Source organism: Megalops cyprinoides, chromosome 8 (genome assembly GCF_013368585.1).
Source record: "Megalops cyprinoides isolate fMegCyp1 chromosome 8, fMegCyp1.pri, whole genome shotgun sequence".
Taxonomy (NCBI): domain Eukaryota; kingdom Metazoa; phylum Chordata; class Actinopteri; order Elopiformes; family Megalopidae; genus Megalops; species Megalops cyprinoides.
The window spans coordinates 9,608,301-9,626,015 of NC_050590.1; the positions used below are offsets into that span (position 1 = coordinate 9,608,301).

The 17,715-nt window shown below is 43.6% G+C and overlaps 1 protein-coding gene across 2 annotated transcripts in view; it reads right to left on the minus strand.

The window, feature by feature from the left end:
- scaper (S-phase cyclin A-associated protein in the ER) overlaps window positions 1–17,715 on the minus strand; it is a 97,549-nt gene that overhangs the window by 10,642 nt on the left and 69,192 nt on the right. For both annotated transcript variants that reach the window (XM_036534965.1, XM_036534964.1), the window contains 4 exons: window positions 16,198–16,321; window positions 9,773–10,002; window positions 7,225–7,380; window positions 2,713–2,950 (listed from right to left, as the gene is read on the minus strand). In XM_036534965.1, the coding sequence (XP_036390858.1) occupies window positions 2,713–2,950; window positions 7,225–7,380; window positions 9,773–10,002; window positions 16,198–16,321 (748 nt within the window). The remainder of the gene's footprint in view (window positions 1–2,712; window positions 2,951–7,224; window positions 7,381–9,772; window positions 10,003–16,197; window positions 16,322–17,715) is intronic.

Below are 17,715 nucleotides of genomic sequence, written 5' to 3' on the forward strand. Positions count from 1 at the left end.
CATCAGCGACATCCAAGAGCTGAATTCTGTACTGATTCATTTCTTATAGAGGTAGTTTCCACTGTAAACTGTATACTGTACACCGACCCTTCTACTGACTGGTTAGGCTTCCAGATCAGCTAAGCTAAAGTTTAGGATACCACATTAAAAACACAGTACTCTGGTGGCAGGAGCCTGAAGTAAGCGATCAAAATGTTTTACACTTTTGTCAGTTATAATAGATACCTTGCAGTAGTATTCACTGTAATATTGACAGTTATAAATTTTCAGCAATATTTCTGAAAGCTTGTTTTTCCCTGTAATGATTATTTAACACTTAGGACACTTGGCTGCAAAATACCCCCTTATTGGTGAATGGAAAAGAAGTAGGCATTATCTATGTGAAAAAGGAAGGGGTGGTCTGACATTTACATTTGAACAACTAATACAGGCAAGTGGTATTTTAGATTTTTTGCATTCACTCAAATGTAAAGCATCATGTAAGTAAGAAAAACAACAGTCACCAAAATTGACTGTTAAAATTTAAGGTTAGATTGAATTCTTGACAAACGTCTTGCAAAGGACAAGATTGGCAGGCCTGGACTGGCTGACGGAGGAGTTTGTAAAGAGGGATTAGGCAGGGCAGAGGCAGTAGTGAATGGGTATGGTTTCACGTTCCTGAGTCCCACTGCCCCAGGACTGCAATGTCCAGCATGAGGCTCAGCACTCCAGAAGAGCCTCCCTCCCCTTCCCCCTGCAAATGAGATGCTATCTGCTCCCCACAGACAGTATTTATTAAACATGCCTGTGTGACAGAGTGCCAAAAGGTCAGGGGAGAAGCAAATGAAATCAAGGGTAGGGTAGGCATCTAAACAGATATGAGAACAACAATACCTGAGAAGACCGAAGCTTTGCCACTGTTTACATACCAAACCTACAAGCTGGCCTCCTTTAGATTTCCTCGGTAAAGCTTGTGTCCATCCTCCAAATTACAGACAGGGACAGCAATCTGAGGAGCAACAACCTATTTGACTGTCATTTAGAATCCTCATAAGGGAAACTCTTCAGAGATTGTCTCTGACTAGTCACAATTCAATTTGATAATAATTGTAAAATAATTGTATTTCAGTTTTCAGTCGTCATGTTTGCATCTCTTGATGGCGGTGCTGGCGGGTGAAGGGGGTAAAGCAGGTCTTTACAGCAGTACTGAATGGCTCGGCTCCATCTGATATACACTTCCTGTGCATTTGAGCCCACCTGTAGAACAGCCAGTCCTCTCAAGGCTTACTGCAGAACACACAGGCTGAGCCCACTTCGGGAAAAAAAAAAGGCTCTTCATCATTTGCAGCTTTATTTTTCTCCCCAGCTTTAAATCCGCTCTAATCTTTCCCTTGTTCCACAGGCTGGATGACCTGGGCCGGGTGATTTTCACTGGGAAGGCAGAGAAGAAAGCAGCTCAACTTCCTGCGAGGCGCCTTTTTGCTTGCAGCATGGCCATAATGTGAACCACAGGGTGATTACGACTCTGGCCGCAAAAGAACATTATTTAAAATGTTCAATTAAAGAAAGAAAGAAAAAAAAACCAACTTGTTCTGAAGGGCTTTGACCACCAGCTGTTTTGAGTAGAGAGAGAGAGAGCAGCCCTGATGTGATTAGTGCAACACATTAAAAAATGAATTATGCCCTGGTTTCCTCCCTCATGGCTGCTTTGTCTGTCACTGATTTAGCACTGAACCCTCTCCTTTTCCTCTCAAAGCCCGCTAGGACGACCACGGCCCCTCTGCTAATCGAACACGTCCACCCGTGTAGTGACCCGTCCCGGTCTGTCTAACCTTAACGGATTACCTCGGGTCAGAGGGTGCGCACGTTTATGTACCAGGGGTCAGCTTTGTTCCGACAGGAAATGTCCTTTCCTCATAGCAGCTCAGGAGCTCTGAGAAATCACCCCTTCCAATCACTTTGCACGTTATGTTTCTGCTGAGAGGAGGGTGCATTTGTGCGCAGTCTGGTGCCAGGGACCCCTGTTAGTCAGACTGTGAGAGGTTGCCTGTTGACAAGACCTTTTTATGGCACCCTCAGTTGGGAATGTCAGTCTGCAGGATGTGTCCTACATAACACTGTGGGGGTAGTTTGGATATCTCCATTGGTCAGTCAGTCAATGGCCAATAAACGGTACAAGACAACTTCTAGGCAAGGATCCTTTAATGTCATTAAAAAAGTTGAAGTTCAAGGAAACCTCAATCACTACACTTCAATAAGGAAACATCCCAGTGGGAGAAACAACCAATGATGTGACAGTCCTGGTGTCAGCACTGATATAAGACAACATGTAGGATTTATGTATGATATATATTTAAGTCTAGGAACTGTACCAAAAAACAGCAGAGCTTCAAAATTATTTTAAACACATATTTTTACAACTCTAAAGGTGTTTATAGATATAACTGGATGCAATTTGTACGCTAACATTAACTGACTAGAGTCATCAACAAATGATTGACCATTATGGCATTAATGAGCTTGAGCAGTATCCTGACTTTCTCCCATCAAAAATGACTGCCTTTGGTCAAGGGCCAATCAGACTTTCTGCATAAAAATTGGGCAAAATGTTCAGGGGTAAATCCTTTTGTTATGGCCTGTTTCCAGCCAGGTCTAAGTTCATTAGACTGAGGAGGTTGTATTCAGTGCAGCCACCTGTAAGTGCATTCATTAGCAGGCTGAGCAGTGCAGTACCTGGAAGGCTGTCAGATCTAGCAGGGCGAAGCTGTTGAGGAAGCGGATGCCTTGCAGGGCCACCTGGATGACAGCAAGTGGGTACCCCTCCTGCGGGCCAACGGAGGCAGGCTCAGGGGTGGAGCCGTGGAGGAGGATGCTGTAGAGCGTGTGCAGCACACCCACAAGGTCTGTGGACTTCAGGAGAGCTGTGATTCCTGTCGGATCCTGACGCTTACTGTCAAATATATTTGGAGCGCTGGAGAGGAGACAAGTCCACATATAATGCCCATTTCAGGTCATGGTTTTGAACACCATACAAAGGTGTGCCAAAATATTCTGAGGAATACAAGGCTTCTTGTTTGTTCTTTAGACAACACTTGTAGGCACAGTATGTTAGTTAGGGGAAGGTCTTACTTGAAGAATCGAGTAAATGAGATTGGAAGCATCTAGACTATGAATCTAAAACATACACAGCAAATCAAAAACATTCCACTCACAAGAGCTAAATTAAACAGCATGACAAATAAACAAAAATAGTTCAAACAAAGTCATTTCTGTGTCAAGTATGTAGACAGAACACTACAGAGGAAATTTAGCTAGGCCATTGGCTACCAGCTGAACTGTGTGTCACTGAAAACCAGGTGAAAATCCATGAATCTGGTAAGACTGTATTGAGGCAGTGATGGTTGCTCTTTTCCAACCACACCCCATGGGTTTTGGGATAAGAAATCTTAGCCATGTGGTTGTCTGTGGTTTATTAGGACGTCTTGGTCTCTGTGGGTTCTAGATTTACCCGCTGACAGGGCTGTCTGCTTGGATATCAATAATGTGGGCCCTGCAGGTTAGGCAGCATGCGTTTTGAATTCAGCAGCAAAACTTGTTACAAGACAGAGGGAAACATAGGAGAGCGGGAGGGTTATCTTCACAGTTTTACTCTGCATACGGGGCAGGGGGTTTCTTTATTTCAGATCAGGATTCAAATTTAGGTGATGGTGGGGAAAAAACCTCTATAATCACCACAAATATGTAATGTAAACATGCGGAGTCTCTTCGAAACGGGGTACTTATCCCCCCTGGGTCAAAAGCTGAAACTAAAGCCGAACAGAATTAACACAGCAGGAACGTGACTTGTTCTGACAGTTAATGGCACTGTGTCCACCGCAATGCAAACAGCTTTCTGGCAAGGCACTGTGTGTCCCAGCACATTCAATTAGTGTTCCTCATGGAGGATTTAAAACAGCACCGTAGTATAATAAGACAGGCTAACTACTGGCAAATTAGGAGAATGGGTCATATCATGGTCTTGCTGAACATTGCAGGTGTGGACAAGGGCCAGAAAATGGTTCTGATGGGATCTAGGAGGGATTTCTTCAAACTGATGATGAAACCTCGGGTTGCTCAAATATCATTCCAGTTGCCTCCTCCGTATGGCTAGAGAAACCGTGAAAATGCCAAGAATAGCTGCCCAGTTTCACAGCTCTAATGGAGACAGACCAATACTCATCAGTGTGTGAAAGAGCTGCTATTCGGGAGTATTCCCAGCTCTGTGCAGAGGTCCTTAGCTTTTGGTGAAGGAATATTAAGTGTCTCACAGTACAAAAAGAAGAGACATTAAACCATGTGGGCCTGAAAAGACCTTCCTGTTCTTTGATGAAGGCGTATTGTGTGATAAAGTGGGCAATTTGAGCTGGTATAATTTGCTCTAATGACCTAATTATACAATTAGTCACTGTCTAGAGATTAAGCTGTAGAGACATCAACACTAGCTATGGCACAAACATTTAACAAACAAAAAAAAATTAGGAGAATTTTTCAGAGTTTTAGCAAGCACTTCCATTACATAAATTGTACCTCCTTCCTTTCATCACTGATTCCAACTTCCTATCAAAAAGGCCACCTTAAGGTATCCATTTCATTACTTGATGCCAAGAACAGGTAGCAAGGTGTGCGCCAATACTCTTACAACAGGAGGCTTTGATTGTGCCCGAGATTCCCCAGTCACACTTCATGCCACAGTGAAATCTCAGGCCCTGGATGGACCCACTGTAAAGAGGCCATTACATCTCCTGGCCATCTGTACAGAACATCACACTAAACAGAGAACACTCTCACTCCATTGCCCCCACTCCCAATCAATGTGTTTCTCACACACCGCTCTGGCAGTGCTCTCAGCTGGCACTCAAGAGCTTCCATTAGGATCCCCAGAGGTCACAGGTCAGCGCCTGATGTCCCCTGTCTGAGACGAAAGTGGAGACAAATGCGTTTCGGTACATTACACCGCTTCCGCACGGGCCCTGGGCAGGTTAAGCGAAGCCCGTCTGTGGAAACCAGGTGGAGGGAGCGGGGTGCCTGGTGTAAATGGCAGAGGCACAGAGAACCCGGGCAGATAATCATCCATTTAACTCCGATACAGAGGAATACAGAATGAGTGCATGACTTCAGGGTTGTAATGCCTCACAAGGCCCCATTGTGTCAGGCCCCTCAGGCCATTAGACCTGCAGTGAATCCTCCCTCATTAAGCCAATGAGTGGAGCTGTATGTACAGTGCCAGTCAAAGGTTTGGACACACCTACTCATGGTGGGCTTTTTCTTTACTTATACTATTTTCCACATTTTAAAATAATAGTAAAGACATCAGAACTATCAAATAACACAAATGGAATTATTCAGTGACCAAAAAGTGTGAAACAAATCAAGTAGCCAAAATATTTTGTTTTTAAATTACATTTTTTGGAAAGAAATTCATAAACAGACATAAATAGTGAAGGTGATGCCCAAGAAACAAATTTCAAGTCTTTAAATAAAAATGTTTCCCATTATCTTAATCAGGTGTGTCCAAATTTTTGACTGATACTGTATGGTCTTTGCAGTAAAGTGTCATGTGTCCTGCTGAACTGTATCCTCATCCTGACACTTACATACAGAAAAAATTTGATTTCTTTAATTTCTGTCACATTTATAAGCAATATTCATTCACCAACCACATACGACCACTGAATACCAGCCTCACAAAACATAACCAAGAAGACCGGTCAAAAAAGACACATACACTAGATTAGTGGCTTGAAGTGACCCAGCCCCTACTGTAAAGTGGTCAGAGATAGTCATACGGTGCTATATAAATGTCAACAACAGACAGATTTACATTCTCTCACTCTCCAGAAGTCTGCCAATCAGTCATACACCCCATGTCCAGAGCTCTCTGATGTCAGGCAATTAAAATACCATCATTTTTACACCAGTTATGATTTGCAGCCAAATTAAACTAATTTGACTTCAGGACAGAACTCTCTTTCTTGTGCATGCTAATCAGTGATGCTGGCCAACTACACAGTGCTGGAATTCCCAGTGAGAAACAAATCCTATGACATGGGGTACACATTACACACACATGCATGCACATACATTTTTTTCTCCAAGACCCTATAAGATGCTTAAAAGATAACTTTGAACTCTTGCAGGCTTCTTAAACCCAGAGATGGAAGTGCAGGATTCCCTGGCCACTGGTCATCACTCCACTGCTGACAGAACCACTGTGACTTTTCCTAGCGCAGGCATGGATCTAGGGAACCAGCACTGGAGTGCAGGCACACGACGGCGCTGCCTTTTCTCACAGATATTCAGTGACGAGTGTGCGGCAGCATGGGTGTCAAGCAGCTGGGTGTCGTTACAGCACACAGCAGGTGGAGGCGGCAGGGCGCCGAGGTCACCGCTAGCACACTTTTCCTCAGACTTACAGTGCAGTCTCAAAGTCACGGACCTTTGAGCGAAAGCACCCGCCTGAAACAGAAGTGGGTGAAAACACTGTTTGCTCAAACTACAAGAGATTTTACAAGAACCTGCTTCTGAGTTAAAATAATATGGACTTGGACAACTACATTCCTGCAGGAGTGTTTTAACCTGTCACATACCATTCGTTTGCAAGAAAAAAAAAAAAAGGAAATGGAAATAATACGGTGCACATGTAGGGAATGTTGCCCCGGGTCTTAGGAACGGCTCTGTGATGGTGAATGGCCGTGAGCTTGGCACGTTCAGCACTGGTCCGAGAGGTACGATCGCGTTTTTCTCACAACTGGTGTTAAAAGTCAACGTGTGGTTCATGTACATGCGAAGGACCTCGCGCTTTCAATGTCATTCACATTACAGAGAAACACACGGGTGGGTGGACTCTTGAAGCTGGAATTCATGATGACTGACTCAGGAAGGAGGCAGAGTGCCTGATAGAGAGTCCACCAGATTGGGATCACAGCATTGGGAATGACGGCTTTGGCAGGAACCCCACAGACGAAAGGAAATGACAGCACGGCTTTGATGGACTCATGTCTGTAATGTAAGACGTCTCTGTTAAGATACAACAACCACCTCGAGACACAGACTGGAGAGGCAGCAGCTTGCACCTTTCATTGGACCAATAAAGGGCCATTAGCTTGATCACACAGACATTTCAAGAGGGGCAGAGAAGAATGACAGAGCAGAATATGATAGGTGGAGAGAGGGCTTGGAGGGCGGGGCTAGGGGCACTACACTCACCGGCCTGTCACTACAAAGCATAGCTTGCACATGCTATGTAGCAGTGCTGTGGCCTGCTGGAGGAAAGCAGCCATCTTGGGGCTCTCGTCCACCGGGCCTTGAACCGACAGGAAGCAGCCATACAGCTTGTCAATCAAACCCATGTTCACCACATAGCTGCAGAAGAAAAACACAGAAAAGGATTTCAGGCAAAATTCAAAACGATCTCTTGGAGACTGAATACAGTGTGTACAGCTTTTTTGGCTTTTGTGTCAATCATAACTGTCTTGGTTTTGAGTGAAACCACATGCCATTTATTTGCAATTTAGAGATCTTGTGTTTCTGACCTAATGCCTGTACAGAACAAAAGTACAGTTGGAAAGACATTATTCTTAACAGTGGAAAAGGTTTCCTGGAAATAAATGTCTATTCATGAATAACTTAGAAGAAAAAAAAAATCCACAATGGCTCAAAAATGGAGTTCCTTGTACTATGAGAAACAAAGGTCCTCACCATAACCTTCACTACAACTGAACCCATTCCAAAAGAGATGATACCCGACACCTCTCCTTTAAGGCGGAGCCCACCACCATGATTTAATATAATATAGCTAATCTGTCAATAACTGACAGCTCTGAGGGTCATTCCCTCTCCGCCCACTCGGTAACAATTCATTGGTAATTGCATCATTATCCTGTCTCCTTGCCTCCCAGAGCAAGACCAGTGGCAGGCCACCATCAAAGCCCACAGGGAATCGGTGAACTCCACCTCTGTCTTTTGTACAGACATGCCTTCTCTCAGACAGGCTGCTGGTCGGCCCTGGATCGACAGTGCCATCACAGCCACGCCCATCAATCATGGGACCTCCCAGTGTGTCAATTCCACTACTGACTCCACAGCCAGTCGCTATTCTAACTCCATGCCGAGACTTGATCTCTAATACTAACCTCTTACTCCGCCCCTTACCCTGTCCCTCCCTCCTTTTTTTTGTTAGCGCTGTCACTCTGAGGGGGCGCTCTAAACGATGGTAATTACAATTTCTTTTTCTTCTCCACGTCTCAATGGGTCACCTGTCACTTGAACCAAAGCCCTCTTGTTATGACTTTATCCTCCTCTACGGCTTGGTTGGAGCTGAAAAGAGCTTTTAACATGCTGTTGTTCTTACAGTCTTTGAGGTTCGGTGTCCATTTGAAAAGCCGGTTTAAGTGTTCCAGCATGTTTTGCTTGTCTGCCTTCCTGTATTACACGTGTTTATATGAAGACAGCTCTGGTGTGAGAATTCATTAATGCATTTTTATTCATATGATGAGAAAATTCGATGGACCAGCAATCCTGAGATTCAAGTAAACACAAACAAACTACAATTTCTTCTGCACGGTCTTTTGCTGTCTATTCCTGGAACAGCTCTGTGCTCGATATTCAACAACATGTTAGTATAAATAATGGTGCTGATTAACTCCTATTTCCCAATCTCCCACCCTGCCCCCTCCCCTTGACGGACATGCTGCATATGAGGCCAATGTGAGCAGTCTGAAGATATTTATTACTCAGAGGGATTAGTGCTCTGATGAGGTTATTCTTTCCCCCAGTTCTCCTCTGTTTGAGGAGTTGCGGCTCGGTCAGGTCAGGGCAGGTTCACTGGGATGTTGCAGCTGCGCTGGACAGATGACTCACACAGCACTGGGATGGCCAGTGGGAAGACAAGGCTCTCCTGAGTGTCTGGGTCACCTGCCTTTCCTCACATCCTCGTACGTCCAAACTCTGCTCCTACTGCTGGCCTCAGCTGGCTTCTTCTCAAAGGCCGGCTCCGAGAAGACGTACTGCAGTGAATTCCCTGGAGTGGAATTTTTGGCTGCTAGTCTGTATGACCCGCTCAGACAAGGCTCATCGATTTGTCTCTGCCTTGTGGTGTACCATGTCTGCAGCCCTGCCTGTGCACAGCACTGATGCATTATACTCAACACATACTGTTACGGAGCACAGTTCCATCTTCTGCATTACGTATACCCATCAGGAAAGATCAAGCCTAGATCATGTGACCTCTGCTGTCAGGAGAAAGCTAGCAGAGCTCTGACATCCCATCCCACACTACAAAAAGGCACAATCTGGAAGGTTCCCAAGAACTTTAATCTTCAGGAGATTCCACTATGACATTTATATTTCTTCTCCTAGATTTCCAAGTCTTGTAGAGGAGGAGTGTCATTCCTAACAGACGGTAACAGATATTGGCAGGAGACACAGCTGTAAATTCTACTAAAGGGCAAAAAAAAAAAAAAAAAAAATTTCAATGGGGATATTTTTAGAAAGGAAAAATGTAGAGCATGAAGAGAACTGTGGAGAAACCCAGCAGAGTGTGAGGGAACGAGGGGAGAAAAGAGAGAGACAAAGGGGCAGGGGGCAGTATCAGAGGGCTGGCATGATTAATACTGGGGATGGACCGAGGGAGAGAAGGGCAAAGTGTCCAAAGTGAGGGAGAGATAGCATAGAAAGGGAAGGAGAACCTGAGCAGGGTGGGGTGAAAAAAAAAGACAGGGCGGGGTGACAGAGAGGGGCACTGAAGCAGCAGTACCTGATGAGATCCTGCACACGGACGTTGAAGGCCTCTGTGGCGGAGGTTTTGCTCTTGCCATCAGGTGAGGTTATGCGGGGGGTGTCTCCACAACCACCCTCAGGTGGAGAGGAGAGTAGAGTCTCCAGTATGGTGGCACTAGTCTGCAGTAGGCCAGTGGTCAGCCCCTCAAACACCTGCTTGTTCACGCTACGTCCAAAGATGGACTTGTCCTCATCTGGGACGTACAACTGAGGGGAAAAAAAGGGACAAAACATCAGGATCTGAAACTAAGAACAACTGAGCAAACAATGTTCAAACGCTTGCCTTTACGCCATATACTGATTAAATATTGTTACCAATGAGGAGGTGATAGTGCAGTGAACGATTGAGTTGTGACTGAGTGAATTTCCAGCGCAGCTTATACCAGCTGTAGTCAAAAACAGGTAGCCATGTTGGCCAGAAACACACCTGGTCTGTTAAAGCTCTTCCAAGTTCTACGCTCATCCTGATGGGCACCATAAAGCCAGCTAACCAGCTGTCTGTATATTCATCTCTAGCCTTTAAATGCCACATCATGTCAACGATGCGTGCTGAAATTAATGTGAAACAGTGATAATTCTGCCTTTCTTCTGCCCAGAGGACACGAAGACTGGAGTAGGCACAACAAAATGTTTAATAAACATCAAACATCCCTGCACGTATCAGTAAGGGCGATACATCTGCCTCCGCCTCCTCAAGTGCAACATAAAACACGGCAGGTAAATATGCCCTACCAAGGGCACCAATCTCAGCTGAAATTTCAGATCCTCGTATTCCAACGTGGGCACAATGCCATCTTTGTAGAGGTACTTTATGAAGGAGGAACATTTACCTCTCAAATGGTGATATATTCCACTGACAAGCCCCTACACTGACTTTATTTTAAAATATGAAATAACACAGTAAATAGGAATATTTGAAAACATCAGGTTGTGGAAAAATTGAAAGGTTTTCATCAGGCAAATAGGAAGGAGCAACTTTTTAATTACAAAGTGAGCATCTACAAATTTTACTATTGACACACAGCTTACAACTGCTTATGCCACCCTAAAAAGCAAGATATCATGACTGTTGCATGCTTCAAGTTACTTCATTAGGCTTCTAGTTTGAAACCTTCAATTCCCTTAATGCTGCCTGAGGAAGGCTGAGATCTGACGCACAGCACGCACCTGAGTAAACAGGAACATCCCTAGTCAATCCTATTTCTGCTCTCATAAATAGCTATCACAGTGCACATCTTCATACCCATACAGTATATCGATTAGCCTGCATTTGCATGAAAATCTAACGCTATACAGGAAACATATGGGCAGCTTATCCATCTAAAGGCTAAAAGTACAGTATGGGGCTAATCTGAGAGTATTACTGTTTTTTAATCCTATTCAGGATGCCTACGGAGTGCATACTGATTTTTGAGGGAGGGCTGACTAAGCTTCAGATGTGGGGAATGTTTCTTAACATTAACGGAACTGACATTAAACAGAATACTGCACCTGGAGTGCTGCCCGTTCATTCTGAATCATGTTTTATCCAATGAGAAAATCACACCTGTTAACGCTGTCCTTACTATCACTATGGTCAAGAGACAAGATGTTCTGTATGTGATAGGCTGAATGCATTTATTGCTGTGCTCCAAACAAGGCACGAGGAGAATACATGGTGCTGCATAGTTATGCTGTGAATACTGTATTCAACAGTTCTAACTGCTTCATTTGGTGATACTTCAAGTTTTTTTTCTTCACGCAATGAGTATCCAAGTCAACAAGGCTATATAGATCAATGCACTCCTCATGTTAGTAGCTTCATGTGGATGGCAGCCTCTACAGCAATGAGGTAAGCTTAATGGAAGGAATAATTTCAGCATTTATTTTTTTTCTCCTGTTTGAGATGGGTATTCACTGGAAATACACTCTGCAGTGATGGATCACAGAGCCACTTTAACAATGGTCCCGATAGTATCAGTGTCCATTGTCAGCAGCTGTTAATAATACAAACCAGGGTCATTTAAACCTCGGCCTGCATTTTAAAACGTGTCCAATTAAGACAAAGGGCACAAATAAAATAACTTCCCCTTTGTTCACTTGCGAAGGCCATTAGTCCTAGTTGGAATCCTGTTACTCTGTAACATAAATAACAACACACACCTTATTTTATTATTCATTAGCTGTGGGCTATGAGTTGGTGGTTAAAACTCACCATGACAGATTGTTTCTGGTGGCATGCCAGACGCAGGCAAGTGAGATGTCTCTTAGGAGTTTCCACATCGTAAGGGAAACCGCTGGGACCCCGGGACTTTGTTCAGAAAACCACTGGTGCTTACAGTGGGGGTTACTCTATATATATATACACTCCTCCTTAGTGAGACCCAAATGCCCCCTGCACGTGTATGAGTGTCTTTGCGTGCATGCACGTATGTGCCTGTGTGCATGCATGTGCGTGTATATATTTGTGTGTGCGGGGAGACAGAATTAACCCTTATCCTTCACTGTACTGCAGAAGCTCGGGCAAAGGTTGCAGTCCTATACCTACCTACACTTAAGAGTCAGATTGCTGGATTTGGATTGCTGGTTGCAGCAGGGTTTCAAGATGGCTAAATTAATAACACCCAGCACTGTGGAGAGAGGTTGAATTGGTTCAATTAAGTAATGAGCTGACTTGAGTGTTCATCAACAGAAATAAAACAGAAGACCGCAGACACTCAAGGCCTCCTGGACCAGAGTAGCTCTACTGCAGATATCATTATCATAATCATCATCACTGTCACCACTATGTGCAGTGATATCATTTCTCCAAAGCATAATGCAGTAAGAGAAAAACTTTCTCTGCAAACCTTAAAACAGCTAAATGAGACAGACAGTTCCCTCACCCAAACGAGGATAAAAGTTTAGTTGCAGGAATGTAAGGGGATCAACTGGAGGTGCTTAAATTCCATAAGTGAAGTATAACTCAATATGGCATATTTACATTTCTGGGCAGGCAAGATACTGTTTGTGGGTAAATACAGCAGCACTGTACAGCTCACTCACCCACCTAACTCACTCACTCACTCAACTAACCAAATCACTCACTAAACCAACTCGCTCACTAAACCAACTCGCTCACTCAATTAACCCACTCACTAACCTCACTCACCTCCTACACTAAACTCACTAAACTCATTTTCTCTTGTACACATGCCTGCACTCACTCAGACACGTACAGAAAGTTCCCCCCGTAGATTGAGCCCCTGCCAGGCTGGTGAATAAGGCCTTAATGAATCAGTCCAGTAGTGAACCACCCCATCCACCTCCCTAAACACACAAGCTAGGGAAAATCTAGGATCAGAAAGAACTATGAAGCCTGTTAAAATGGAAGTGAATCAATACTGCAGCCTGTGTATGTGTGTGTATGTGTGTTTGGATGTATGTATGTATGTATGTGTGTGTGTGTGTGTGTGTGTGTGTGTGTGTGTGTGTACACCCTGTAAGTAAGTATGTATGAGCATGTGTGCATATGTGTATGTTTACATAAGTATGTATGTGTGAGTGTGACTTTCAAATTTATTTATATGGCCACAGCTAAAGTGCACCAGGCAGCCAATCGGTTTTCATTGCAGGTCAAAATGAAAACAGCGCAGAGAAGGAAATTCCTCAATACTTGAATGCCCTTTTTTTTAACCATTTACAAAATTTTCCAAACTCAGCAACAAAACCCCATTATAAACACCAAAAAAGCAAAGCTGAACCACTCTTTCAAGAGTTTGGACCACTCACAGAGATATGCCCGCAGTCTTTGTCCACCTCTGTCAATCTAAAAAGCAGTAACTGCAGTTTTGTTAAATGTGTCACTCGTCAGCCCTGCCGCTCGGATATGTTTTGTGTAAACCTGAGCATATGAGGCTGCCCTCCCCTTCTCCCCCTCAGGAAATATGACTGCTTTGGATTGGAACTCCAAAATGGAGTCGGTGGCCCCAGTAGAGGTAATGTGTTTACTGAGCAGCTTGGTCTCTAGAGCCCTGCTCTGCAAACACTAGCAGGGAGAGGCAGAGAGACAGAGGCAGAGAGCAAAGGGGGCAGACAGAGAGGTAGAAAGATAGAGAAGCAGAGAAAGACAGAAGGGGGGGGGAGAGAGAGAGAGAGAGAGAGAGAGAGAGAGAGAGAGAGAGAGAGAGAGAGAGAGAGAGAGAGAGAGAGAGAGAAGCAACCATTTGAAATCCTGCATGAAGAGTTTTGTAAAAACATCTTACAGGTGCAAAGGGCAACTACAAAGGGATGCAAGATAGAATTACACCAATATCCATTACTAATCAAAACTGAAAAGAGAGCAATCAAATATTAGTGACATCTAAAAAATAGAAACCCTGACTCATGCAATTTCAAAGCTCTGCAATGCTAAGAGCTGAGTAAAGAAGAGAGTCCCCTCATCCACCTGGTCCAGAGACTCAGTTCACTAACCCATGTTAAAACTTTACTGCCTCAGAACAAAATCACCATTAATTCAGTAGATGTCAACCAAATTACAAAACAGCAAAAACAAAACTACATCACTTACTGGGACACACAAACTCAAGCACAGCAAAATGCAGTGCTATTTGGCCCTGAAATGACAGAAACCCATAGCTGATTATCTAATCAAGGTGACTGACAAAAAACTGAGAAATACCTTGACAAAGTACAGACTAAGCAAACTTTGCCTGGCCATAGAGAAGGACTTTTTAAAATGTGAAAAATATACCAAAATCTAACAGAATTGTTTCCCTATAATAATCAAAATATGCTCCACTGTTAACACTCTACCTGATAATCAAAATCTTTCCCTTCTCTCAGGAGAGGAAATGCTGCATATTGGCTGCACAGTATATTGCTGCCTGCCACAATCTGAGGAACAGTGAGTACAATTACAGAGGCTTTTATCCAAAGTGACTTACAAGTGAGGCAGAGTACAACACAAGCAAAAGCCATACAAGGAGTCACAATATTATAAGTTCTGAATGACCAAGTTTCATCAGCTGGCCAGAATAACAATGAATCAACTTTTAAATGTAATACTTTTCATCTCCTAGCTATTCTAATTGTATCTGTTTGTTTTGTACATTTATATTGTTATATCTTATTTTTTATTATAACAATTAGTATCAAAATTATACATGTAAATTGTTTACTTTTGTTGTTCTTTATTATTGTCCATTATTGAATTATTATTACTGATTACATTTTTGCAAACTGCCTTCACAATACAAATGTGCACATTTATCATGCCAATAAAGCACAGTGAACTGCACTAAATTGAACTGAACTGAAAGAGAGCGAGAGAGTGTGAGAGAGCGAGAGAGCGAGAGAGAGAGAGAGAGAGAGAGAGAGAGAGAGAGAGAGAGAGAGAGAGAGAGAGAGAGAGAGCGAGCCAGACACTGACAGAAAGACAAAGTGGTAGAAGTTAGAGTAAGGCATATACAAACACACAGTGTTTCTAATATGCTACAGTCTGTGAACTGCAGTGTGGCTTAGCGGTTAGAGAACTGGTCTTGCAACTGCTGGACTGGACAGGTACTACTGCTGAGAAAGTCCCTTAAGATGAACTTCTTCCGTAAATATCCCGCTATAACAGTAGATCTACTTAAATAAAAGACAATGTGCTTGTCTGGCTGATGTTCTGCCGCGCCAAGAGAGACTGTGTTTGTTGACTGGTGGCCTTTTGGCATCCGTGGCCTGTAAGAAAGTGCTGAGGTTCTCTTATGTAATGCCATAACGACCCGTGCTTAGGCTCAGTCATTCTGCCCAAAGCAGTGTACCTCACACTGCTGTGCGGTGTTCCTTCCATTTCACTGATACAGAGTAAGGAAAACCATGCAGCTTCAAACCTCGGACAGCTCATGCCATATGCTGACAGAACAATGTAGATCACAAACTGGTACTTTCACAGCATAACTTCATATATATCTCCTCCCGAGAAAGTACTGCGATCATTGCCTTTTTATCGAAAAATAAAATCTGAATCTAAAAACATCCAGTTAATTCCTGCAGCGCTGTATTTGGATTATGTCAGACATGCCCGTAACATAACTTTCCAATTAACAGATTGCCTGGCTCTGAGTCCGCATGCCCAGCCACTGAACCCCAGAGCTGCTAACTAAATATCTCACGGTGGACAGATAAACAGAAATTAAAGGGTTCTCAGTATTACCACTGTAATTATTCTATACATGCCACAATAGAATCTTGCCAGCTCCAACTGGAATAGGACAGAGGAATAATAAAGCAACACAGAACAAACACACAGACAAAAATGACAACAGCCTAACCTCAGCGCTCCAGGACAAGTGAGATATGAGGGTCACACGTTCACATAATGTAAACACTTCAACAGACTAGATCACTGAGGGCTGTCATTTCACTACGTTCATTTCAGGACTTCCTCTGTGTTCTTACCGTTAGCTGATGTGACAGCACATCCATTAGGAAGGTGATCTTGTTACTGAACAGAACATAAGAGCAATTGTTGTAGCAGCTGGCGCATGCCAGGTAGTAAGTGTTTACGGCAGTGCAGAGGGACCTGTGAGGGGGCAGACAGAAAAAGAGAGAGAGATTAAACAGATTGAATCTCAAGCAAACTTAAATCAAATATGTTCCTGGAACATGGCTAGTGCAGACCCTGCCACTCTGAGAACACTTGTTAATGCTAATTAGCCCCTAAGACCTGACAGCAGAATTTGAGGTACTGTGGACATTGGAGTCTTCGTTAAAATGCAGGATATTGTACCTGGTTCCAGCTGAGTTAAAACCTAAAAATCTGTACTCTAGGGTGGCAGTATTTTTGAATTTGTACACCCTTCAGGACAGCGAAACAGGAAGTGTCAGGAATGAGTGAAATAAGAGCACACCTAGAGTCTGGATTCAGCACATCTGGATTCATCTGGGGTCAACAAGTAATCAGGCAGTGGTTACTGCAGGGGACAGGCTGCACTTGCTCTTAACACAGCACCAAAAAAGGGGACAGCTGAACCACTGACCAATCGACCATGGTTGGTGGCCACTGGTCCCAGAACGCTCCAAAAAGGACGACTACAGTCACCCTCAGCAGAAAACCTCAAAAGCTTTTCCTCCACACAGGTTAATTGTACTCACAGGTTTGACCAAGCCTCCATTACCACTCCAGTAACTTTGAGCAAGCTGAAGAGCAGATTTATGCAATAGATAAATTACCAATCTCTGCACAGACTCACACAGGTCTTTCTCTCTTTCATCGACTAATGCATTCTGATGGCTGTGTATTTTAAAGCTCCGAGCAGGATGCAATGTCCTCTGTGGGCCTTGAGAAGATGGAATCTGGCTTTCCAGTTCAGAGGGAGACCGTGTTTACATCGTGCCGTAAACATTTTGATATCTACCATAACCTTTGCATCTGCTATTCATTCTCAGCAATACCTCACTAGCATACAAAATGAGAACTACATGCATGTGATGTGGTCTTGGGTCTGTCAATATCGGCCTGTGGGAGAAAAATATACATTCTACTTTCCAGAGGACAGATTTGTAAGAATTCAATACTGTTATTCAGGATGAAGTGCAAAGAATAACTGCAGACACGGAATGTAGACTTAACCGAATAATAATGTGACGTCCTGGAGGAGTGTTTCTAAATATTCTATGTCTACTGCGGTTGGCAGATTTTAAGAGTGGTCCTTCTGACTGCTATTTCAGACTCACTATATGGAAATACAGATGGAATCTGTTATAAATATGCAAAGCAATGATAAAATCTACTGGAGTCAGAACAAAATGTCAAAAAATGGTGAGGTTTAAGAGAGGCACTGGAGACAGAAAAGCAACCATGTTTAATTCTCCATTTCAACCCCAGATTTACTGACAAACCCCCTTCAGCCTACAGTGAGAGGCTCAGTGAGTGTCTGGGAGGCAGCTCTCACCTGGGCTGGCCGCGAACAAACG